This window comes from Clinocottus analis, unplaced genomic scaffold, assembly GCF_023055335.1.
Source record: "Clinocottus analis isolate CAN_PGR_092001 unplaced genomic scaffold, fCliAna1.0.p SCAF_16, whole genome shotgun sequence".
Classification (NCBI taxonomy): domain Eukaryota; kingdom Metazoa; phylum Chordata; class Actinopteri; order Perciformes; family Cottidae; genus Clinocottus; species Clinocottus analis.
Window position 1 is genome coordinate 7,976,191 of NW_027175887.1, and position 24,899 is coordinate 8,001,089.

At 43.5% G+C, this 24,899-nt stretch overlaps 5 protein-coding genes across 7 annotated transcripts; 2 read left to right on the plus strand and 3 right to left on the minus strand.

Moving 5' to 3' along the window:
• Positions 1–309: 309 nt before the first annotated feature.
• colgalt1a (collagen beta(1-O)galactosyltransferase 1a) lies at positions 310–7,295 on the minus strand. The gene is made up of 12 exons (XM_068578481.1): positions 6,936–7,295; positions 4,546–4,656; positions 4,341–4,458; positions 3,637–3,771; positions 3,350–3,554; positions 3,121–3,240; positions 2,871–2,947; positions 2,631–2,737; positions 2,387–2,519; positions 2,177–2,304; positions 1,891–2,097; positions 310–1,791 (listed from the first exon to the last, which is right to left on the minus strand). The coding sequence occupies exons 1-12, from the start codon at positions 7,157–7,159 to the stop codon at positions 1,524–1,526; spliced, it is 1,833 nt and encodes a 610-aa protein (XP_068434582.1). The 5' UTR covers positions 7,160–7,295; the 3' UTR covers positions 310–1,523.
• Positions 7,296–7,684: 389 nt separating this feature from the next.
• pgls (6-phosphogluconolactonase) lies at positions 7,685–10,614 on the minus strand. 3 transcript variants are annotated; one of them, XM_068578911.1, is made up of 6 exons: positions 10,553–10,614; positions 9,882–10,176; positions 9,687–9,794; positions 9,487–9,588; positions 8,615–8,755; positions 7,685–8,278 (listed from the first exon to the last, which is right to left on the minus strand). In XM_068578911.1, exons 2-6 carry the CDS (start codon positions 10,143–10,145, stop codon positions 8,132–8,134), a joined length of 762 nt encoding a protein of 253 aa, XP_068435012.1. In that variant the 5' UTR covers positions 10,146–10,176; positions 10,553–10,614; the 3' UTR covers positions 7,685–8,131. The 3 variants fall into 3 exon arrangements, with proteins under 3 accessions (XP_068435012.1, XP_068435014.1, XP_068435013.1); XM_068578913.1 differs by having other exon boundaries at positions 9,882–10,172; positions 10,553–10,606; XM_068578912.1 differs by having other exon boundaries at positions 9,882–10,590.
• Positions 10,615–10,950: 336 nt separating this feature from the next.
• On the plus strand, positions 10,951–18,676 carry LOC137786453 (zinc finger protein ZFP2). Its single transcript, XM_068578352.1, has 8 exons — positions 10,951–11,407; positions 11,540–11,624; positions 11,718–11,820; positions 12,050–12,724; positions 13,799–14,101; positions 14,395–14,531; positions 14,617–14,722; positions 14,808–18,676. The coding sequence occupies exons 1-8, from the start codon at positions 11,097–11,099 to the stop codon at positions 15,416–15,418; spliced, it is 2,331 nt and encodes a 776-aa protein (XP_068434453.1). The 5' UTR covers positions 10,951–11,096; the 3' UTR covers positions 15,419–18,676.
• On the minus strand, positions 16,078–19,444 carry LOC137786706 (gastrula zinc finger protein xFG20-1-like). The gene is made up of 4 exons (XM_068578760.1): positions 18,971–19,444; positions 18,743–18,858; positions 17,726–17,834; positions 16,078–17,651 (listed from the first exon to the last, which is right to left on the minus strand). The coding sequence occupies exons 1-4, from the start codon at positions 19,245–19,247 to the stop codon at positions 16,807–16,809; spliced, it is 1,347 nt and encodes a 448-aa protein (XP_068434861.1). The 5' UTR covers positions 19,248–19,444; the 3' UTR covers positions 16,078–16,806.
• Positions 19,445–19,664: 220 nt separating this feature from the next.
• vac14 (vac14 homolog (S. cerevisiae)) lies at positions 19,665–22,351 on the plus strand. The gene has a single exon (XM_068577861.1). It carries the CDS (start codon positions 19,757–19,759, stop codon positions 22,124–22,126), a length of 2,370 nt encoding a protein of 789 aa, XP_068433962.1. The 5' UTR covers positions 19,665–19,756; the 3' UTR covers positions 22,127–22,351.
• The last annotated feature ends 2,548 nt before the right edge of the window (positions 22,352–24,899 follow it).

Genomic DNA, 24,899 nt, shown 5'->3' on the forward strand with positions numbered 1-24,899 from the left:
CCCCACCTACGCCATCACACACGAAGTAGAAAACACACACACACACACACAAAGTGAGACGGTGCCACTAGATTGTGTCATTTTGGAGGGTGGGGGGAGATATGGCCTTAGCAGAAGTTGAAGTGCAAACAGGTTTTGGATATCATGTTAACAGATTACAGATATGTGACATTCATAACATTTCTTTTTTTTTTACAAAATAAAATTAAGTTCTTCTCCCATTTAAAAAAATAATTCTGTCACAATAATACATCAACGTCATCTGTGACAAATATATTCTAAAGACAAAGTTATAAGTGACGTGGGCCCTACAATCTTTTGTCTGTTCACATTTTGTAAGTAGCTATAACCTTCAAGTTAAAGTTGCAAAACGAGAACATTTGGTTACACCAGCATGATAATATTCATTATCAGAGTAATCACAAATTCAACTTTTAAAAATAAAACATTTTATTTTTTTTGTTGGCACAAAGCACAATCATTTTCGTGCAAGATCTAAGGGTGAAGGAGTCCTGTTAGTACTACAAAAATGAACTTCCTGGGAGATTAAGTGTAAAGCCATGTGAGGCAAAACCATAACAGAATAAATACGAGATCTGTGATATGTAACTTGATACATACTTTATATTGTTTATATTCTCTTTTTGTAGGGGCCTTTTATCGGTCTTTATTCAACCAATTTGCTCAGATTGAGATTTAACTAAAAAGGATCAAGAGGTGGAGACTAATGTGTGCTTGGATGTGGTTGTGTGGGTTCTTTAAGGACATTTATAACCATGTTACTCCAAAGCCAACAAGGTTGAGGCGTGTACAATGGTTTGTCCCGTCTATAACCATGTCAACAGCAAAACAATCCCAAAGTGGCGACAAGGGACACAGAAATAATGAACATTGTACATACTCTACAGCAGTCTCTAATCTGTGATTCTGAGTTGAGTGCAATAGTTTTTTTGTGTTTTGTTGCTTTGGTGGAGCTCTACTGCAAGCTACTCTTAAGTGTTGATTTATGATTATTTAAAACACAGCAATATGTAAAACGACAAAACACTAAAGATCAAAGCAAAAGACATGCAGATGTCTCTCCTCTTGGACAATTACATTACAAAGATTAAGGTTTGATTTAAGACACAAATGTCTGCAAAAGTCTTTTTTTGTCATCATTTGGAAATATTTAGGAAAAAAAGCATTTCACAGTATAAACTCAAATTAGGACAAAGTTAACTGCTCGATGACTGAAATGTTACCGTCCAATTGCATTCTTTGCTAAGAGGTTAATTTCTGTATGACAGACAGAAGTTGGGTACTGCAAATGCCACTCCAAATGGCAAGTCTAGCGCCTTTATAAAGTAAAAAACTACAACAGATAACATAAGACACCTGTTCCCTTTTTAACTTGTCATATCTGGATGAATTAAATCCTTCTGCAAACTCTGATGTCACATCCCTGCTGGGATGCCAAATCAAAAGTATCGAAGTTGAAAGCTCGTGGTTTGTAAAATATTGAGAGGCTCATTCAGTTCCTCTCATAGCTCGTCCCTCGCTGTACTATCCAAAGGTGATTGGAGCACATCTGAGTTCTGGGCCTCAGAGCTGATCTCAGCCTGCTCCCCAGTTTTTCCTGAGCGCGCTCGGTCCCAGTCCGTATGGACCTTCTCGTTGTCCCACACTGTGGAGGTCTCAGTGTCGCTGATGTAGCCTTTGTCGCCCGTGTAGTGAGTTGGATACACGAGAAGAGGCTCGGCTGAAAATGCCTTGAGGTCCCTGGTTTCAAACTGTTTCATATAATCAGACCTATGGATGAGAGAGTAAAGTAAAAAAAAACAAAAATGTAAAACTCCCGAGCAGAAGTTCATGCTGAGTGTGTACTTGCGCTGGGTGGGGTTCACTTACACAGGGTGTTTATTGAACATGATCGGAAGAAACTCGTCCACTGGCAAAATCCTCTTCAGTGGTTCTGCTTTCAAAAGCTTCTTGGCACCTTGTAATGATATCATATAGCCTAGCGTCCAATATGAATAGTCTGCTTCCACTAAGTTGTGTATATTAGGCACGGCTTTCTCGGGGTGATCCACTTGCATTCTCTTCCGACCAATATAGCTGGAAGAAAGAGACAGATCGGTGGAGTGAGAAGCAATTGCAAACTTTACAAATCAAGGTGCAGGAAGCACAAACTCACATGAGATCCCAGTCCAATCCTTCATCCTCCACCTCCCTCATCAAGTTCTTCAAACGTCGTTTGAAGAAGATCTCGAAGCGCAGGTCATCTTCAATCACGAGTGAGGTGTCCAGTCGTCGCTCCACAATCTAAGGCCAGACACAGATTCATCAAACACTCGCGCATCTGTGTGGTTCAAAAACGTTCAACAACTTGGCTTCTGGGCTTCACCTCTTTCCAGATGTTATAGTGGGAAAGGAAGCATCCCAGCTCTCCCTTTGTCAGCGGGCGACCATGATAGGGGTCATTATATCCAGGGAGCATGTGAATGCCCATAGCATTAATTTCACTGATATTCGTTGCCCTGAAATGGAGCGAAAAAACAAATGTGACCAAATGGTAAAAAATAGTGCTGATATATTAGATGTCCAAGTACTAAATACATGCAAAGAATGATTAAACAGAGTGAACTTACTTCCCATCAACAGCTGCAATGACCTTACAGGTAATCCCCTGCTCCTGTAACGCGCTCATCATACGCTCTCTGCGGTCGGTCCGCCTCTGCAGGTTTATCATGAACACCTGCACACGATCAACAGTTGAGTGAGTCAATTTAATTTAAATTACAGATTTCTAACAGCAGCGGAGGCTTTCAGCACAAAAAGGGATAGGAGACCATTTTGCAGACTCCATCTTCATATCACTCGATACTCACCTCATCAAAGCCCAGTTTGTCAGGTTGTTTTCTAGGTACACGTATGTATTTGGAAGGCATCACTGGGGAATTTCGCACTACACAGTCAGAGGGAAGATGGATGCAAAAATGGTATAAATAATATATAGAAACCCATGCTAATAGTTTTCATTAGATGAAGAAGTAGGAGGTAGAATACAGACTTCATGCTTGTGGAAACAGAGAGTCAGATGCAGAAGTAAAGCCCTCAGTCTGAATGCAAGCTACTCACCATTAACCTCCAGCAAGGAGTGCAAGAAACTGTCAGCTTCGTCTTGCAAAGTATTGTGGGATCGCAGTGGCACAGGGAAGTAACCATAGGTCTCTTTATTACATACAAACATTTGAACATCTGTGGAGAGCAGATAATGCAAATGTTTTCTCGAGGTGAAGTCACAACATTTAGGTTGTAAATGTTAAGGAGAAAATTTGTAGATTCAAGCATTAGAGTTGTAAAATACCGGCCATCCGAGCGGAAAATGCAAACACAATGATGTCATCAAAAGCCCAGCTGTATTCCGAGTGTGGCGGGTGAAAGGCCAGCTGCCTGGACGCCTCTTTCCTGAGGTCGATCAAGAAAGTAGAGTGGACCATGGGAACTGCAAAACAGCCCTTGCGCACCTGCTTCCGGATGGGTATGTAGGCAGGTGTGCGCTTATAGTAACCCTGAAGAAGACGAAAGGATTTAAAGAGCATTCAATAATCAACTTGGAAAACGAGCATGTACAGCTGATCATCAACCCAATACCTGGGAGGTCATCCCACACCAGAAGTTTGAGTAGGCAGCACGGGATTCAAGCATCGGTGCGATGATGGTCTTGTTCTCGTTCATGAGCTTCCAGAGCACGTTGGGGTTAGTGAGGAGGTTATCACAGTCCGCCAGCTACACAAGGAGAAGAGGATACACTGTAAAATATGTTTGCGGATAGTCAAAGTGTTGAAGTGGCTCTTCAAGAGAAATGCTGAGCAGGTCATGAGGGTTAAATGAAAAACTAAAACTGAGCTGGTAAACAAACTGCTTTCAAGGGTGAAGGCTAAGAAAGTTTCCAAAATTTGCAGCACAAGATTATGGCAATTCTGAGCGTACTTTGCTTCAAAATTATACCCCACTGAAGCTCAACAGCGTGGGCTGTGGAATACAAATAGTGCATTTTAAAATAGTTGGCGTTGAGTAGCGCTTTGTGACAGTGGAAGGGTCCAAATGTACCAGACCAGATCAACTCTAAACATAAGAGGCAGAGAAATATAGCTGGGTCAATTTTCAACATCCTTAGCAGTGCTTAAATTACCACTGTGCTGCTGCTTTTGACTCGACTCTGTCCTCATCCTCTGCTGCTATTATTGGACAATAAAGACTTGGGGAGAAACATCGGCTCAATCTTTAAAATGGAAACATTTTCTGTGTCATTGTACTTTTCTTTCTGCCAGTAAAGAGCAGTTTTGCTGACCTACCATAAAGTAGTCCGCCCACATCTCACGAGCCGACTCCAGTGCTACTTGTCGAAGCTTCATAACGTGCTCATAACGGAGGTCTCCCCATTGCTTCGGACCATCTTCATTCTGATAATGTCTACAAGAGATATTTGGACACTGTTCAGACTGTGAGCCCTGATAGCAACACACAAAACTTCTGCAAAAAATCAAGTAAGTAACCAACTCTGGTTCTTCTTTTGGCCTCCACTCCACATAATGGTAAAGGCTCTGCATCTTGACAAGCCAGTCACGCAGAATGGCCGTGGTGTTGTCCTTGTTGTGATCAGTTGCTACCCTGTTAATAAAAAACAAGTGTTGATTATTAGCATGATTTAACTTCAGTGGGGTTCAACATTATCAACAAGTGAAGCCAGTGACTTTGGCCGAATGTGGCATATTGCAGACTGGATCCAAATTGAGACTTGAGATGACTCAAATAACAAAAGCCCAGTGTTCATTTTGTGTGAGCGTATTGTCTGTAGCTGTGGGAACTGACACGAGTGTTAATGATACCAACATCACTAAACAAAAACACTGTCTGTACATCGAGGTTAAATTATTCAGGGTAGCATTACCACGCTTTTATTATGGATTACAATACAGACACCTTACCATACTGAAAAAACAGCCTTACAGAAGTGAAACACAAGTGTCAGCAACAGCTGAAAACAGAAGGAAATGGAATTCAAACTGGCTGAAGACATGTGAGAGACAACTGTATACAAGTTAGAAAACTTGTATCCTTGATCTCATTCTGCGGTGGAATGAAATCAAGCCTTGTGTAAATCTTTGAGTCAGACATAAATAATGCTGGAAAACAAAATCCACTGTCTTCCTTTCTTTAGGTCGACAGTTTTGGCTTCAGTGCAGATTTTCTCTTCGCAGGAGAGTTTGTGCTATGCTCAGAGGGACGACAGCCAAGCTGGTTTCTGTTGACAGATTTCACATGGATATGTGACAACACAGCAGCTCCTTGCTAAACCATTTCATCTCTCACTCCTGGAGTCCATCCGTCCAGCCATCCGATTCTCAAACTTTAAATTACACCGAGTCTTCCGCCCTAATGTTTACCTAAAATTAGTATTTGTTTTGTTGCATGTTCGTTTGTTGGTTTTAACATACAAGTGACATCTAGTCTGCTGAAATGCAGGGGTAATTGCAGACACCATCTAAAAGACACTTTAGCCGATTCGGATCCTGAGGCTTTGGCATACTTACAAGCAGCTGCACAAAGCATACAATGAGTAGGTGTTTACAACATCTCACAGCTGTTTGCATTTCACAGATGGAGCTTAATGTTGACAAAACTGTCCTTACCTCAACCATTATGACCACCAAACAACAAAGCGAGCCAACTACTCCGCTCACAAAATAAAAAAGGGGGGAGGGGTGGAGGGGTGATGAGTGAAGAGCATACCTTTCCGAGCCCTCCAGGCATTCATGCAAAATGCTCTAAGCTCTGAGGGTATACGCACGGGTGGGCTGTTGGAGCATGTTGTCATTATGTGAGATACACCTCCCTTTCACTTCCCTCGGCTTTGTCTGAGCATGGTAGACAGATGCCTGAAGGCCTATAACATCCATTCGGAGTCCCCGCCAGAAAATTGCCTTTGAATGCTGAGTTTGTCACAAATGACAGATAACGTGCAGCTGCGTTAGCCCCAGAAAACGGTCGACAGAAACACACCAAGTGAGCCATGCCAGAGCATGAAACAACTAGGTTTTAGTCTCCTTAATGAACACTTAGAGTGAATATTCAAGGTTGCCATGTCTCATCCTGCACAAAGCTAAATAGGAAAATTGTCCCAATTCATGCTTTTCTCAACTCTCCTTTATAAAGGATGAACAGGAAATGCACAAAATGTCCTTAAGAGGGCAAAATGACTGCAGTGACTGTTAAAAAATGCATCTGCTCACTGACAGCAAATCCCACTCGTTGGCGGGAGGTGATATGGGCTGGAGGCAAATAAAAGTAGTGGTAGCCTAAAGAGGTGTGTGTGTGTGTGTGTGTGTGTGTGTGTGTGTGTGTGTGTGTGTGTGTGTGTGTGTGTGTGTGTTATTGGACAGTACAGACACGACGATAAGTCACTTTGTTAGGATTTGTGTGAAATGATACGGCTCCCCTCGCGGCCAGATCAGTCCCCTCCCCATCCACGTATACAAATCAATGCATGGCCCCTCTGATGAGCAGAGCGGCCAGATGTGCTCACCTCTGTCTCACTGCCTCGGGTTAGTTAGGGTTACGGTTAGTGCCTTAAAGACAATCAATACACTTGCAAATCACACGCAGCTATTGTCCTTCCTTTGTAGATTCGACAATAATAAATTAACCCGCAGCGCAACAATGTTTCCATTAGTAGCCCGTCATGCCCTGCAGGTCCACCCCATTTTGATTCAGAACTACACACTCAGGAATGTATCGTCTTACTTCAAATTTTCCGAAGCACGGTCGGAAAAAAATGTAACTTTTTTTTTCAATCTTAAAAAAAAAAAGCTGGCAACACGGACGTTAACTTTCCATATTAGCTGTCGACTAGCTTATCATGAAACAACCACGTCCATGTACCAACTTACCACAATGCCATACGCTCCTTGGGATAGTTGAGGCGCTCGATAGTGCCGAGGAAATACGGCAAAGAGTGCTCGGAGTTTCTGCAGATGAGCGCGAGGAGGACCCGAGGAGCGAGCAGCGGAGACTCGGGGCTCCAGCGCTCCTCCGCAAAGTATGCCCCAGCAGGAGCGCAGCCGGACAGCAGCAAGGCGAGCAGGGCGGCGGGGAGGCAGGCGAGTACGGACATTGCGACAATAAATGAAGAAATACGACCAAAACAACTGCAGGTATGTGGCTCGTGACGAGACACCGCTAAGGAAAAGTTGTCTCTTCACTTCGCGCGGTCATCACCGAGCGAAATCTGTGCAGCAGGCAGCTACTGATGTGACAACGCCGCAAAGTTGTGCTTTAAAGGGGTGGGATGTGCTCTTAAAGGGGATGGGCTGTAGACGAGTGCAAGACTGCACAGTGAAGACAAAAGGCAAACGCTCAAATAACATTTTATCTTTTGAAATTGCTAAAACAAATACAAGTGTTACAGATTTTTGTAGCTACGTTTCATACGATGGTTGTTTTTCAGCGTCAAAGCTGGGAATTTATTGGACATTTTGTAAAGGTTGTAAAGGCAGAGCTGAGAAGAATGAGAACAAACAAAGATGTTTACAGCATATTGTTATAATTAATATATATATATATATATATATATATATATATATATATATATATATATATATATATATATATATATATATATATAAATAATTATATCGTCTGCTCCCTCACTAAAAAGTTCCTATGTTTGCTGCATGTTTCATTTCACACATTTCCTTTTGTACACGTTGTGTAAAACATTCAAATTCAAACTGCACATGTTGTAGATTATTCTGTAGAGTAAACATACAATAACAAACTGAACTAACAATAGGCAAAACACATTTTTGAGTAGAGAGGAACTTAAGGTGAATAAAGCTAAACCTCAGAGACATACACACTAACCATTTTCCAATAAGTGCTGAATCTTATGCTGGAAATATTAACCAATTATACCCATTTCCTCCATTTTTTTCTTGTTCATCTCCCGATCCTATCTCCCTATCGCGCTCACGTAAACCAATTACACGTTCACGTGAAAGTCGGAATGTTTTGCACTATTTTCCTGGTTCTTCAATCAGGTTTTCTGACCAGTGTTGACTTCCTGCCTTCCAGCAGATGGAAAGCTCTAGAGTTTTGCCCCTGAGCCGAGCCTCTCCACCTGGATGGTTAAGGACGCAGCTGCGGGCTCATCAACAAGCCAGAACAGCTCGCCGCTGGTCGGTACAACGCGGGCCGCTGGCAGCGCAGGACCCTCTCTACCCTCCAGCACTTCCTGTAAGAAAATGGTCAATGTGTTACAATACAACAGCATTGTTACATAACACAGTAGTACAACCATATTTCTACTAGGTCAGTGGGTCATAAAACTGCTTTTTTTAAAAATGTTTATTCCTGACATGGTTAGTCCAGGGACAATGTATAACTGTAGTGTCATAAAATAGAACCTAGGTATTTAAATTGGTGTGATAATGTGCATAGTTTTTTTTTTCTTTATCTCATATTCTATGGGTTTTGTGTCAAAATCATGCTCTTGTCTGAAATGACACTGAAACAGGAATTTTAGATTATGAATGTGAGGTATGTTCAGTAAAAGAGTGTACATTTTTACCTTCAAAATGGGTGCTTTACTTCCTCCCGTTGATACAAAAGCCACACAGCGTGCAGAGTTCACCACTGGGAAGGTCATAGTTACGCGCTGTGGCGGTGGTTTGGGAGAGTCGCTGATGGGGGCCACAATCTTCTTTGTTTCCTGTATATGGGGTTCACCCAAAGCCAATGATCTGTCATGTGTAATGTATACAGTCGCCGAAAACAAAGAGCCAAAGTGAGAACCACAAACCAAGAATATAGTGCGACTGTCAAATATGATAGAATACGAGGGAGAATGCCGCACTGGCGTGTAACAAGACATAACATTGCAGACCACAAGGTCAGAGTGGTGATTACATCAAAACCCATCATCAATCCATACATGGTCAAGATGGTGAAAAGTAGAAAAACACACACACACACACACACACACACACACACACACACACACACACACACACACACACACACACACACACACACACACTTCTTCTTGACTAGCAAATCAAAGAGTAAACCCCCAAATGCCTCCAGACCTTGCTTAGCAAGGCTGCCAGAAAAAAAAAAATTAAATAATGTTTACCAAGATTACTGTATGATTCACAGAAACATTTACAGAATGCCTAGAACCTTAGATTTTAATAACCAGTGGCATATTGGTAGACATTTGTAAAATAAGAGCTACACTGTTTATCACGGTTTATTCATTTCTCAAATATGATAAATGTATTCCAAACAAAACTATGATCCCATTTTAGTTCAATAAACTTAATTTTCTTAAGTCTGAGAATAGAGAAGGGGTCCCTCATAAGAAGACTTTGACAGATATACAGGCCGACATTGCACATTTTGCCTGTATGTCCGTCAGCCTCAGCAAAGTATGACCCTCACCTCTAGGAGAGGGTGATCTGGGAAGAGGGAACAGGTGTGTCCATCAGGCCCCATCCCCAGCAGTAACAGGTCAAACACTGGGAAGACATCAGCTGGGAAGGCCTGAGTGTTTACAAGAAGCAACATATTAAAATCTAAAGGAAGATGCATGAGTGACTTTAGGACCAGAGCTGATCACAGAGCAGTAAAGATGTCTGCACCTCCTTCAGTTTACGGGTATAATCCTCTGCACACTCGTTGACTGGCAGAGAGGAATCAATGGTTAAGATCCCACAGTCAGGGATGTTGACCTTAGAAAACAACTGACTCTGGAAAAGAAACAAAAGGGTTATATTTGACCTCAGAATAATAGATCATCATACATTCATGGGACCAGGACACATGCAAACAAACACCTTGTACAGCCCAAAGGTGCTCTCAGGATCATCGAAGACAACCAGTCGCTCGTCACAGAAACCGACCACCCACTTGCTGCAGTCTAGATCTGGCAGAGCAAGCAGCTCTTTGCTGAGCATGGACGCCAGGCTTCCCCCAGAGAGGCCCAGCGTGAACCTGCCATGAGAGCTGATGGCTTTCTCAGCCCGAGATGTCACCAGCTGGGCCAGCACCGGACCAAGCTCTGCCGAGGAGGGAAAGACCACGACTCTTCTTCCAGCCATGAGGGAGCAATCTGACTTAAAGAGTTACTGGCTTGTACACAGAGAGAGAGCGAGTAAGAGAACAGGTTTGAGCAACACATGAGGAAGTCAATTACAACACAGTTTTGCAAGTCTTCACAGTGTGTCTGTAACAATGATCCACCTAAACATGATGATGATGATGGTGATGAGAATCAAGTCCCTACTTTTAATAATATTTTGAGTAATGTTAGCTTGATGATGTAAATTAACCATACTTGGACTGTGCAAAGAGAAGACTGAATATACAGCTACAAACCCCAGCTGCTTCTGCATGATATTGTATTGGCTGATATCGAAAATATGCAGGAAAAGCGATTCCCGTTTCATAAACTAATTCGAGCTTAAAACTATCCTCTATAGCTTTCAGAGAAAAGAAGTGTCCTTACTTCGCGTGAATCTCAACAGCGGATTGTCATGAGGAGGATTTTCAGTCGGCAAATGTAATTTCAAGAACTAACCTACTTCCTGGTTTTAATTCTTACTAGCCAATCAGAGTGTGTGTTTAGGCCGCCGTGCATTCTGGTCAGTGTGGTCCCAGACTACGTAGCTACAATGAACTAGAAATTCAGTTTAATGACTAAACAAATGAAAAAAAAAAAATGCGATTAACCAAACCATTTAAAAGATTCGGGGGATTTCACACACTAGCAATGGGTGCTGAAATTAAAACAAAAGCGGTGCCAATATTACTGATGGAAGTTTTTCAAAGGGTAGCTGTGCTTCCTCCCAGCACGTAGGTGGCAGTACTGCATCCGTTTCAACCACTTGAGTTTTGAAGAGACACTCGCCTATCTGGTGGGCATGTACGCACGGCTCTTCTCTCGCATTATTAAGCTGTAACTTCATTTCACAGTGAACACAGGACCTCTCGACTGCGTCAACTTTGACTGTGTGTGTCTCGCGCCCCAGACAGAAAGAGACACAACAAACATGTCGACAGTCTTCTCCTTCCAGACGCAGCTCGTCTCCATCATGGACGCGTTGTCCAAAACAGCTGTGATGGAAATAAGCAAACTGGTCGAGATCGAGTCGAAGATGCTTAAAATTGAGATAACTCGCGGGCGGAACGAAATCTCCTCGCTCACAGAGAAGCTGCAGCTGATGGAGAAACTGCTCTACATGGCACAGGGCGGCAGGCAGCAGGACGCAGCAGCAGCAGCAGCAGCAGCATGCTCAGTGGTGAGGAACGCGTCTGAGGACGGGGTACTGGAGCCTGACAGGACAATAACTGCCATAAAAGGGTAGGCTTGTTGCTTTGTGTGTCCTGTAGGTGTGTTTGTGTTGTGAGGGCACCATCCATACATCTCCATCAGGACTGTGCCGTCAGCTACACCCTGCCTGGTGTATTTAAACTTCAGTTTGTTGCATTTCAGTGAAAGTCCATGGGAAAGCATGAGTTCCTCCACTGAGATGAGCAAATGGCATCATGTTCAAGGTGAAGAGCATGCCATAGTTGAAGTAAGTCCAGCACTGATCATATTATGCCACCATGTATTAGTACTGTGTCCTTCATATGTAACAGGTGTGATTCATATACTGTTCTCTGACTAGCTGCCAAACCCGCTGAAAGAGCAACCAGAACTCATCGTGGTAAAGGAAGAGCCATCGGAGGTGGACAACAGCGACTGTGAACAAAACAGGACAAGTGAAAACAGTCAGTATTAAATGAAAGTTTGGTGGCAAAGCAATGTGTAACAGTCATACAATTCAGTGCATTAATTTGTTGTGTAATAAAATAGACCTTGAGTGGATTTTTTTTGTTAAACTGCTATTGCAAAGGAACACCTGTAGTTAACTTTATACTGAGACCAGTGCAGTAAGACTTGTGTGGCCTTCATCTCGGTAAGAACACAAATTCTAACATGTCCATTTGCTGTCAACAGGAAAGGAAGCATTCACAGAAACCCTGAAGAGTTCAGAAGTGATGCAGTGTCCCAAACCTGTCGCAGAACGCCTACAGCCTCTGTTTACTGAACGCTTTGTGACCATGAGCAGCCAGTCATCTCTTGCTGGACCAGGGAGAAAGGAAACACAGTGGAATCCACAGCTTACACCTGCACACACAAACCAAGTGGCTGGGAAAAGCCTGACTCAAAATGTTGCCCCCCAAAGCTTAAGTGTGCTCAGGAATATGAAGCTTCACAATTTGAGGAACTCAGGTGCGAAGCGGTTTGGGTGCTTGCAGTGTGGCAAGAGCTTCCGATGCTTTAGCCAGCTTGAAATACACCAGAGGAGTCACACAGGAGAGAAACCATTCAGGTGCACGCTGTGTGGAAAGAGGTACGCTCAAAAGGGACATTTGTACACACACCAGCGCACACACACTGGGGAGAAGCCCTACCGCTGTCCTATTTGTGGAAAGGGTTTTATTCAGAAATGCACCCTCGATATGCATCAGCGTACACACACCGGGGAAAAACCTTTTGTTTGTATCAAATGTGGCAAGGGCTTTACCAAGAACTGCAATCTGAAAAAACACCTTGCTGTACATCTAGATCCTAGTTTTAACATGTATGGTAGTGAACCTAGTGTACCGACATATAGTGGGACATTCATAAATGGGACTACCTAAAACAGATAATCAATTGTAACTTCTGTTGTTTGATTGAGATATTTTGTGCATAATAAAGTTATCTTTGCTTCAAATTTTTTGCCTCACCAGCTTTGACTGTTTATTGGGATGAAATCTGTGTTATCTGCTGCTTAACTTGTATTTACCTAAATCTAATATTCAGCCAACCCCTGTGCTATTGTGCTACTGTATGAATAATAAAAACACAGGTTGTAGTATAAAAACACAACACTGAACGGACTCAAAGAACGGCACTAATCAATCAATCTGGCCTTATTGATAGCCCAAATTGCAGTAATCCAGGGTCGACAATGGGTCGACAATGAACACCCAACATTACAAACATCCTATTGAGGATTGAGAAAATCACAATCACAACATTTATTTATTCAGAGGTATGAGGAAAATCTCAGCCACAAGCATTGTGTGATAAATATGGCTAAACATCAGGAGGGACTCGTATCTGATATAATGTTAACAATAATGCAAATCATAATCAGAGGTGAAAGTAACGGGCGTTGTAGTTCCTTGATGTGACCACTGGAGGGCAGTGAACACAAAACTACCAAACTGATATTAAAAAAGCTCTATTGATACAAATATTATCAGAATTGGAGTTAGTCAACATGTATAAAAAGCACACTAACAATGAGTTGTACATGTCGATATTTATAACAGTAATGCTGATACTGCGATTTCCCAGAAATGTAATTAATGTACTTTGTAGTTCCTTCCTGTGTCCACTGGAGAGCAGTGAAGATAAATATACAATCAATGGCAGAGACACTTCAGCAGGGGTGTGTCAACACATGTTCTAATGTATTATTAAACATACACGATATAAGTTACATGACTTAAAATATCCCAGTGAAAAATAAAAACGTTTTCATTGCCTCACTCAGTCAAAAATAGCCTTCCAATCTGTGCTGCGTTCAAGTGCCCTTCGTAAACGTTAGGACGCGAGCCGACCCTCTTCCCACAATCCCTTGCGACGCAGCAATACAGAAGGGTCTTTGGCTGTATCACATCTTCGATTAAGGAGCAACGTTGCTACGTTGAGATTCTTGCCCAAATTTCGACACATCCAGCCTCTCTTTCGAGATGATGTGCGACACCACAAACCGAAGTTTCCGGGCGCAGCTCGCCGCCGTCCTGGATAAGCTAACGAAGGCGGCTTTGATGGAAATAGGCAACCTCGCTGACGAATGCTCCTCCGTCCTTCACACGGAGATATCCCAGCACAAAACGGAGAACGAGGCGCTGAAGAGGAGGTGCTACCTGCTGGAGGTCCAGCTGAGAGCCGCGAGGGAGGCACAGACTTATTCTGCTCATGTCAACAGTGTTGGCCGCCGACACCCCGCAGGTCAGAATGGTCCGAAATCAGAACAGACAGAGAGAGAGAGAGGCAGGCAGGCAGGCAGACAGACAGACAGACAGACAGACAGTCTGGCTGCCACTGCATAACGTAGCTGCTCATATTTGTCAGTGTCATAGCAGGCTAGTTATAGCTTCCATGTCCAAAAGTGCAGCTTTGCATCGTCAGCTCTTCACATTCAGTTTAAAGACTACACTTTGATAAGCCATCTTTTATTTCTTATTTTTAGATTGACTGCCACTTTTAGGAGGTCCCACTTTCACATCTGCTTCTTCTTCCAGAACAGCAGCAGCCTGCTCCAGCCATCGAGGGGGTGTTTGGAAAGGACTGGTGCATGGATCTGTGGAGAGAAGATAAGATGCCCTCCCAAAGGAAAGAGCCGGTGGAGCCGGCTGCCATGATGGGCATGGGGGTCCAGGTCAGTGAGTCATAGAGCAACTGGTTTTAATTTTATCCTCCAATGCAATCTGACAGGTCGCTTTTGTCACGTGTCTTGTTGGCAGGCGATAGACTTAATGGAGAGCGAACCTGACCTCATCTTTGTCAAGGAGGAGATTTATGACGATCATCCCATTGGCCATCAGATGAGACTCCCAGATAATAGAAAAGGTACATTTGGATTAAAAACAAACATTATTATCATTTTAATCCTGATAGTGTATGTGATTTAACTGCATTTGTTGTCATTTGACAGGTGTTGGGATATTTGACGAGGACAGCATGCTTCATCGATCTGTTGATGAGCTGCAGCTTCACTCTGGGGAATTAAACGGCTTCCCCATGCCGGCTGACCGTCAAACACAACAACGCACGCAGCCGACGATCATGGACAAGTTGATAGATGACGCAACAATGAGCACTCTGATTGACAACCCACATCTTCCCTCAGCCGCTGAATACTCCGACTTTCCAAACGGTATCCACATGAACGCGTCCAAAGATGTCAACATTCAGCCGAAACCCGTGAAGCCAACCAAACGGTTTGAGTGCTTATTCTGTGGGAAGATATTCAACTATTTGAGCAGTTTAAAAGTCCACATCAGGCGACACTCTGGCGAGAAGCCGTTCAGCTGCGCAGTCTGCGGGAAGCGCTTTGCTCAGAAAACGTACCTGAAGCTGCACCAGCGCGTGCACTCCGGAGAGAAGCCGTACAGCTGCCCAGACTGCGGCAAAAGCTTTTCCCAGAAAAGCTCTCTGAACATACATCTTCGAACGCACACGGGCGAAAAGCCTTACAGCTGTGTGGATTGTGGGAAATGTTATGCGTACAAGTATGGTTTAAATCACCACCAGTGTTTGAACTGACTGATCAAACCACACGGTTATTAATAATAATACATGTATTACTATTATTGGTGAGAAGAAACCAATCACAACTGCTACTTCAAGTGCACGCTGTATGGCTCAAAGGGGCTCAATGTGCCAATATGTCTCTACGAAACTCAAATGTGGATTTAAAAATACTCATATTTATATAAAAGAAAGTTATGGTTAATGGTGCTGCTGTAAAATCTAGTTTGATGTGTTTTTAGCTTTATTGTGAAGAGAAATGCTGCAGCAGCCAAACAAGGAGACAGATAATATCTGTTTTCTCTAGTGTACTATTTTAATTAGTGGGCTTTTGTTTATTGTTGGATTTCAAAATCAATACCCTCAATGAGCATATGAAGTCAGTTTTACATCATTATTTAAAAGTGTCACAGATCAGATGAGACATCTGCTGCCTACGTTTCATGTGAGGTGCTCATCCAACCTATGGCAGAAATACTTACATTTTATACATTGCATGTTGTCATATGGTTGGGGTAACATATTATATACCTCAGTGTTTTCATGCCACCAAAGGCCTGGGTCAAATAATGCCAAAATACGTGCTCCATTGTTTGCACACATGTAGCAAAAACCTTCAAAACTACCTCTTCACACAATAATGTAGAAGTAAAACAACTCGCTCTGTTGCCCGAGTCTCACCACATTCTCATGGGTCACGACATGCCTCATTCGTTCAGTTTCAAAGGAAGAAAGTGGGAACGTCTATGTGTTTGAAACACACACCTGTTTGAAGTGTTGGTTTCATAATATTCAAATGAGTTCCACAAGTAGTTTTGGTTTAAATAGTGTTACTGTTTTAATTAAATGTATTTGTATAAGCACATCACAATTGTAGAAAGATACTTTGTGTTGTCAATGTACATTCAAGCCAACTTCCATTGGTTTGTTTTCTAAATGTTACGCGTTTGTTATATTATATTTTATCCTGTATTGAACTGTCATGCTAAGCACATATTTTGCCTGTCCTATGGTTCCCCCGAGCAGACTCACTGACCCATTAAGTGGGTTATCGCAGCCCAAGAACGAGATCTTGTGCTGGTGGATGTCTCCCCACCCTTTCACTCAAAGCTGCATGCCCCTTCACAGCCCCGTCACATGTGCATTATTGAATATGTAAAGACTCCACTGAGAAAACTCGTTCGTCAAGTTTCAGGTTAGATCAGACAAAAAAAGAATACTTTAAAAAAAGGAGACTTCTATCAAATAAAAGTTTAATCAAAAAAAACATTCATCTGTTTTATTGTAAGGACAATAACGGAAACGGAGACTACACTTCACTACCGTGCAAAAGTCCTTAAATGAACTGTAGCACATGATGCATTCAGATAAATACAGCTATTGTCTGACAAGATGCCGTCTTGCTACGGGCACTCACTATTTCTGTGTGCCATTAAATGATGGTTGAGGTTGACCTTTTGCGTGAATGTCTTCCCACATTTAAGGCAGCAGAACGGTTTCTCTCCGGTGTGAATGCGAAGGTGACATTTCAGATTGCCTTTCTGGGTGAACCCTTTTCCGCATAAGCTGCACCGGTGTGGTTTCTCTCCGGTGTGAACAACAGAGTGAATCCTCAGAGCCGAGGAGTTTGCAAAGGTCTTTCCGCACAGCCAACATGATTTACTGTCTCTCTGGGAGGAAACTCGAGCAAAGCAGGTGTGCGAGTTAAACCTGTACCGTTGAGCGAACTGCCGCTTACAGATGTTGCAAAAGTTTGACTTGTGGTTCTTCATGTGGTGTGTTAAAGTGCCCTTGTGGAAGAATGTCATGCCGCATATTTGACACGGGAACTTGGATTTGTTTGGGTGTCTGGCGCTTCCAACATTTAGGATATTAAAGTCATCAGGGGAATCCAGAGCAGTGCTGTCTTCAGAGTTGTTAGCAGGTAATACATCCTGTTTGTTGTGGCTGGGCTCACCTTCAGCAGGCACTGTTGGCTTTTGTTGACTTTCTTCCACAACTTGTACCCCATCATCATCATCATCATCATCATCATCATCATACTCCTCCTCCAACTCAATTGGAACGGTATGAGTGCTGAAGGCCTCCTCTGTGTCACTGATGCAGATCAGGTGACTTGAAGGTTCTTCATTACCGCCCACACACATAACCTGTTCTTCATCCTGATCAAATAACAGGCCGCAGGTGCTGCCACCGGCCAAGTGACCGACTGACAGCGCTGGTTCCTCAGCAATGCTTTCTGCATGTTCTGTTGCATAAAAAAAACTAAGTTAAACACTGCGTAAACTATTTCCTCATGCCCACCCTCCTTCACTCGCTTACCTTCTGTACTAAGTGTTTCCTGCTGGCAGCTGCTGGCAGCATCCTCCACATAATCATTCTCCTCTTTGATCTGAGACACAGTGATCTGGTCGAGCTGCGTCGCCACACACTGCGAAAATTCAAAAAAGTCCAATTGTTATAATCCCCAAATACAGCAACATTTTCTCTGAGAGCAATGCTGTACCAGACTGGGGCTGAAATGATTAGTCGAGTAGACAACAGGTGGAAAATGAATGGGCAGCAATTTTGATAATTGATTAATTATTTTAGTCAATGAAAAATGTAAAACTTTCTCTGGTTTTTGTTCCTCAAATATGGATTTTTTTTCTGCCGCTCTCGTCATTATAGTTTTGTAAATTAGTTACTTTGAGTTTTGAACTGCTGGTTGGACAAAACCTGCAATTTGAAAACATGTTGGGCTTTGGGATATTGTGATGTTTTTTTGGGGGGTAAGACGTCGATAAAAGTTTTGAGATTTCTCAACTTTCATAATTTATTGATTTGTCAAAAAAATGTTGAATGAAACCCTTGGTGTGATGTGTGTTGTGTTCACGAGCACACTTATACATTACAATTACATTTATAACAAAAGTAATTCAGACATGTATCTTCCCCATTCTTTGTTTTCAGTGTGCAAATAGTATATTTTTTATTCCAATATCAACAACATAGATATGTATTCTGAAGAGTGTGTACTTCACATTTAATCCTGCTACTTTGCATGATGGAATCCTGTGAACACAGCTTTGTTGTTGCATAAAGCCATGCACCCTTATAGCTCTGCAAACAAGTATACATATATATGTTGAGTCAATGCCTCTGAAAATGATATCAACTTGTTTTTTTTTATCAAACATAAAGTTTAGTACTACATGCTACCAGTCCCAGCTGTGGAAACATTGAAACAGCTATTGTATTTGAATTGTGCTTTTGTATGTACTTTATTATATTTATTGTTTTGTGTACCATGTGGAGCCTAAGTCTGAAATACAAGTTTGCTTGATTGAATCCTCAAACCTCCTCAGAGCACTGTGATGGTGAGTGTCTCTCCAGATTGTGAGGGTCTCTGTCCTTCCACAGATCCATACACCAATCTTTTCCAAAAATCCCCTCTATGGAGGGCGACCCAGACACTGGGGAGAGGTCAAACAATACAAAACAGAACAGGGACACATTAGTAAACCCCGAAAACCACGCAGACAACTTCTCAAATCCTCTGCTATCGTCACTGTGAAACACAAATACCGTGAGTGTCCCCGTCTCTGCACCAGACAGTTTGAACGCCCAGGCTGCGATAACTTTTACACAAACCGGGGGCGTCGCTTCTCACGACGGTCAACTCGCCCTCCAGACTGTTCACTTTCTGTGCCAGGGCGGCATTAGCCACCACGAGCTGCGACAAGCTCAGCCGGAGCTCGGCCTCGTCTTCGTCCACCAGCTCGCAGACCCGACACAGGGCGGACCTGGCCATCGCCTCCATCATGGAGGACAACTGCGCGTGCAAGGAGCGGCGGCTGTCCATCGCTGCAGCTGCTGCTGCTGCTGGCGGGCACGAGCTTCTTCAACAAATACACAACACAGACTGTGGATACGAGTCAAGGCGCCACACTGTAACGCCGGCTGCACACGGAGCCAATGAAGGCAATTTGAGCGAGCGACTCTTCTTCTTCTCTACGGTGTATTGGCTGTTGGCAAACAACTGTTTGGTACATTACTGCCACCAATTTGTATGGAGTGTGGATCAGGATGTCAAGCATGTGCCATATCAACAAATAACACTACTAAATAAAATACAAAATAAACAAAAAACAAAAAAACAAACCGAGCCTGCGGTTCGCAAAAACGCTGGACCTAAATAAAGGTTGCACCCGTGACGCGTTTCCGGCGGAAGCAACCGGTCAGCTGCTCGTTATTACAGGACTTCCTGGTTCCCCAGCGAATCAGATGTGTTTTCTTCACTAAAAGATCATACATGCAGACCGCTTTCCTCGCGATTTAACGTATATTCCAGGAGACGGGACCCAGCGCAACATGAACACGGAAAAGGACTTTTCTCCTCTGACGCCCAACATCGTCCGGGCTCTGAATGATAAACTGTACGAGAAGAGGAAAGTCGCAGCGCTCGAGATAGAGAAACTGGTGCGGGAATTTGTGGCTCAGAACAACTCCACTCAAATCAGACATGTTATCCAGATCCTGGCCTCAGAGTTCGCGCTGTCCCAGCACCCCCACAGCCGGAAGGGGGGTCTCATCGGACTGGCAGCTTGCTCCATCGCCCTCGGCAAAGACTCCGGTCTGTATCTGAAGGAGCTTATCGAGCCTGTGCTCACGTGCTTTAACGACTCAGACAGCCGCCTGCGCTACTATGCCTGCGAGGCCCTGTATAATATAGTCAAGGTGGCCAGGGGAGCTGTGCTGCCCCACTTCAACTTGCTCTTTGATGGTCTCAGCAAGCTCGCAGCGGACCCAGACCCAAATGTGAAGAGCGGGTCTGAACTGCTGGACAGACTGCTGAAAGACATTGTGACAGAGAGCAATAAGTTTGACCTGGTGGCGTTCGTTCCCTTGCTCAGGGAGAGAATCTACTCCAATAATCAATATGCCCGGCAGTTTATTATTTCCTGGATCCACGTTCTGGAGTCTGTGCCCGACATCAACCTCTTGGACTACCTCCCTGAGATCCTGGATGGGCTCTTCCAGATCCTGGGAGACAACAGCAAGGAGATCCGTAGAACATGTGAGGTGGTGCTTGGAGAGTTCCTGAAGGAGATTAAGAAGACCCCGTCCAGCGTAAAGTTTGCTGAGATGGCCAACATCCTGGTCATCCACTGCCAGGTTGCAGATGAAACAAAGCTCACAAATGACCTAATCCAGCTGACGGCTATGACCTGGATGAGAGAGTTTATCCAGCTCGCAGGCCGAGTGGTTCTCCCCTACTCCTCTGGCATCCTAACTGCAGTGCTGCCATGCCTTTCCTACGATGACCGGAAGAAGAATACCAAAGAAGCAGCCAGTGCCTGTAATCACAGTCTGATGAAGCTGGTGACTCCCGAGGATGATGAGGAAGAGGATGAAGAAAAAAGTGGAAGTACAGGGTCGCCGTCCAGGGAAGACGGCCAGACTAAGACGGAGGCAGACAGCAATGACATGCTGAATGCGTCACAAGAGTCTGTTGGTTTCAGTAATATCAGCTTTTTCACTCCAGCCAGTGCCGACAGGCCTCAGGTAACTCTGGACCTGGACGGTATTGTTCAGGTGTTGGACCGGCACCTCCACGACTCCTCGACTGGCATGATGACCCGTATAGCTGTGCTCAAATGGCTCTACCATCTCTATATCAAGACGCCACGCAAAATGTTCCGCCACACAGACGGCCTGTTCCCCATGCTGCTGAAAACACTGTCCGACGAGTCGGATGAGGTGATACTGAAAGATCTGGAGGTGTTGGCCGAGATAGCGTCTTCTCCCGCCGGCCAAACGGACCAAGTCGGCTCCTGCGACAGCACCGATCACAAACTGGAGCTCAAGGTCCCAGAGAGCGCCAAGATGGGACAGCAGCCCAGCGCGGGCTCCAAAACAGGGGACTCGTCCCCATCCACGCCCAGTATGAACTCCTATTTTTACAAGTTCATGATCAACCTGCTGAAACGCTTCAGCCTGGAGAGGAAGCTTCTGGACAGCAGAGGAGATTTCATCATCAGGCAGCTCTGCCTGTTGCTTCACGCAGAGAATATCTTTCACTCCATGGCTGATATCCTGCTGAAGGAAGAGGACCTCAAATTTGCCTCCACCATGGTTCAGACGCTCAACACCATCCTGCTCACCTCGGCCGAGCTCTTCCAGTTACGCAACCAGCTGAAAGACCTGCGCACTCAGGAGAGCTGTGCCCTGTTTTGCTGCCTGTATCGTTCCTGGTGCCACAACCCCGTGGCCACCGTGTCGCTCTGTTTCCTCACGCAGAACTACAAACATGCCTATGATCTTATCCAGAAGTTCGGAGATCTGGAGGTGACGGTAGACTTCCTGATGGAGGTCGACAAGCTGGTGCAGCTCATCGAAAGCCCCATTTTCACTTACCTGCGCCTGCAGCTCCTCGATGTGGAGAACAACCCCTACCTGATAAAGGCCCTGTACGGCCTGCTGATGCTGCTGCCACAGAGCCAGGCCTTCCAGCTACTCTCAAACCGCCTGCGGTGTGTCCCCAACCCAGAGCTTATGAGGACTGTAGACGAGTCCAAGTACATGGACTCGAAACAGCAAGTCTCCAAACGTGCCTCTCACTCTCAGGTGGATTACAATGAGCTGCTCCAGCATTTCGACCGTGTTCAGAGCAAACACCTGGAGGTCCGACACCAGCGCTCTGGACGTGCCTCTGATCACCCCGACAGGAAGCTGATGTGAAGTCACTGTGCCATCGTGACTTCTGCTCCTCGAGTACAACTAGAGTGGTGGTTGTTGTGTGTGTGTGTGTATATATAGTTGACCTGGAAAAGATGAAGTTAATGTTGAAGCCAAAAAGTATTAAATATGGTTAAAAACTTCTTAACGTCTTATCAGAACACTGGAAATAGATTGTAAAGAAACTATGATTTATTTGTGTATAATACATTTTAAACAGAAAACACATTTATGTACACAAGCTAATTAATACCTATTGCTTTGTGTGAAGATTTGGAGTGAAATGTACAATCTCATACATCAGAACTGGTGGTGGTGGTGGTGATAGTATGGCCACATCCTGAGTTTCCATCATGACGGTATCAGCAGCTTCTTCCCGTTCCAATATGCAGAGTGCTTCAAGTGAATCCGACACATTTCAGTGTTAAATAGCATACTGTCATTTAATGTCCATGTGAACGACAGTATTTTCATGATGCATCATGTTAAACAGTGAGATTAGAGCCGGTGTTCAGGGTTGCCTTAATCTCTTGTCAGACAGAAAAATCTCACGTGTAGCGTATTGACCCGGCTCAACTGAGATTTTAAACTTAGAAAGCCATGAATGATTGAACTCATGCATTGATTCCGTGTGGACCATGTTGTTGTGTCTCATTTTTTTGTTAGCTGATCAGAAATGTCCCCTTCTACACATTCAGCTTTGAATTCCATTACTTTATTGTTCAGTAAATATGTATTTTTCCTTGTACAGTATATTGAATATATATGTACACTTGTTATTGCTATGTAAAAATCAATAAAGTACACCATGTGATTAAAGATGTTTGTTTTTTTCCATCCATATAAAAACATGTCACGAGAAAGTGGTTAACCACGTGTGAGGGCAGAAGAAAGTAACAGACACATTAGTGGTATCGCTAATGGCTTCCCCCACATCTGTGTTACATACTGCAGCTTTTTGAAAAAGTTCCAAAAGGCCATTATTAAATCAATTCGCCTTAACAATTGTGTAAATTGGCTCTGTTAACTTTGGTATGAGTTTTTTTTTTTTTTAACATGAACCTGTAACACCAACAGGACTGCATTGAAGAAAATACATTGAATTGGATTTTAGAGAATATACTTTATTATATGACAGTTTAAATGCTTTTTAAAGCTTAAAATAGGCCATGCAAAATGTTAATGCAATTGACAATTACATGGATATTAAAATTAAAAAGGAATTGTATTTTAGACTTGCCCCCAAAGCATGCAGTTACAGTTATTGCAAATCACTCTTTCCCTTTAGGACACAGCATAGTAAAATGTTAAAATATAAATTAAACTTTACAAGAGTTCCTGCATTGTTATCCAGTATGTTAGAAGAATGGGTTGAAACATGGTTGAGCTGAAAGCCTGCCTTGTTGCCTGCATGTTGCTTTATGATGAAACTAGAGGAGCCGTGTCTCTCCCTGCAGCAGCGGGGCCACATGCAGCGGTACATACTGTCCTTTCAGAGGGAATATAGGTTTTCCTGCGAGAGCCCCATCAGTGCTGCATTCAGTTTCACAGATGGAGGTTGATGTCTCAAGTCAGGCTGTGGACGACTCCTGCTGCGCTGTGTGTGGGGAAATCTTCCTGGCTTCAGTGGTCCTGTGCTGCATCACTTGTGACCACAGCTTTTGCAACTGTTGTTTGGAGCACTTCTGGATACAAAATGGTATTAAGGAGTGTCCGCTCTGCGCTAAAGAGAGCCCTGGACTTCCACGTAAATCATGCGGAGCACACGGAGAGCGACTGTTTCTCCTCTGTGTCACTGATCTGGAGCCCGTCTGCTCTACGTGTCACACAACAGGCCTGCATATGAATCACAGAGTGTATCCCATAAAGGAGGCATTTAGGGATCATAAGGTAAGCTACGTGTCTATTTATAAAAGCGCAGACCATACATTTGAGAATATTAAAATCTTCGCTACATTAAATACTAAAACATGAAGAATGCTCATGAGGGTACACTGATTATTTTGAGTCATAACATGTCACAGAAAACTTGTTTCACATCTAAGGACTCCCTGCTACTCTCCATCGGCTCAGTGAACTGTGAACTGTAGAAAAATGTCTGTCAGCCTCATTATTTCTGTGTTTGCTGCTGTATGAAAGTCTTGCACTTACTGATGTGTGTAAACCCAAATAGAAAAGCCATCTGTCTTTTCCCAATTAATTTTGTTTATTAATAACCCGTTAAACAAATGACTAGTTTTAAGTAGCTAATGTACATGTTACAAAGAAGTTCTGAATTAAAAGCTCACCACCATTGTGGGCGTCAGATCAGAATGCAATGTATTTTCTAGAAAACTGAAAAACATTCAGCAAGCACAAGACACACATGAGCTGGTGGATCTGAAACAAACAAATACAATATTAGAATTTGACAAAAGTCAAATTACTCTAAGATCTAAAAGAAATAAGGTACATAAAGTTCTTAGTTAACTACCATGGAGATTGGTAAAGACCTAAAGAGTAGCAACTTCCACCCCACGCAAAAGTGAAAAAGAGTGCGGGGGAGTAAATTACTTTAAAAAAGAGTGATCAGGTGAACTTAATCAGCTAAACAAGGGTCAGAGGGTGAAAACAAGAGCAAATCAGTGACAAAAAGAGGAAAGAAAATGAAGTGAGGTATGTGAGAAAAGGAAGTGGAAAGAGAATAGATAACTTTGCTACAGTTTGCCGGCTACAGATACAGTACAATGATAATATAAATACTGTCCTACCTGCATGGTCTAAAGCTGTGTGTGAA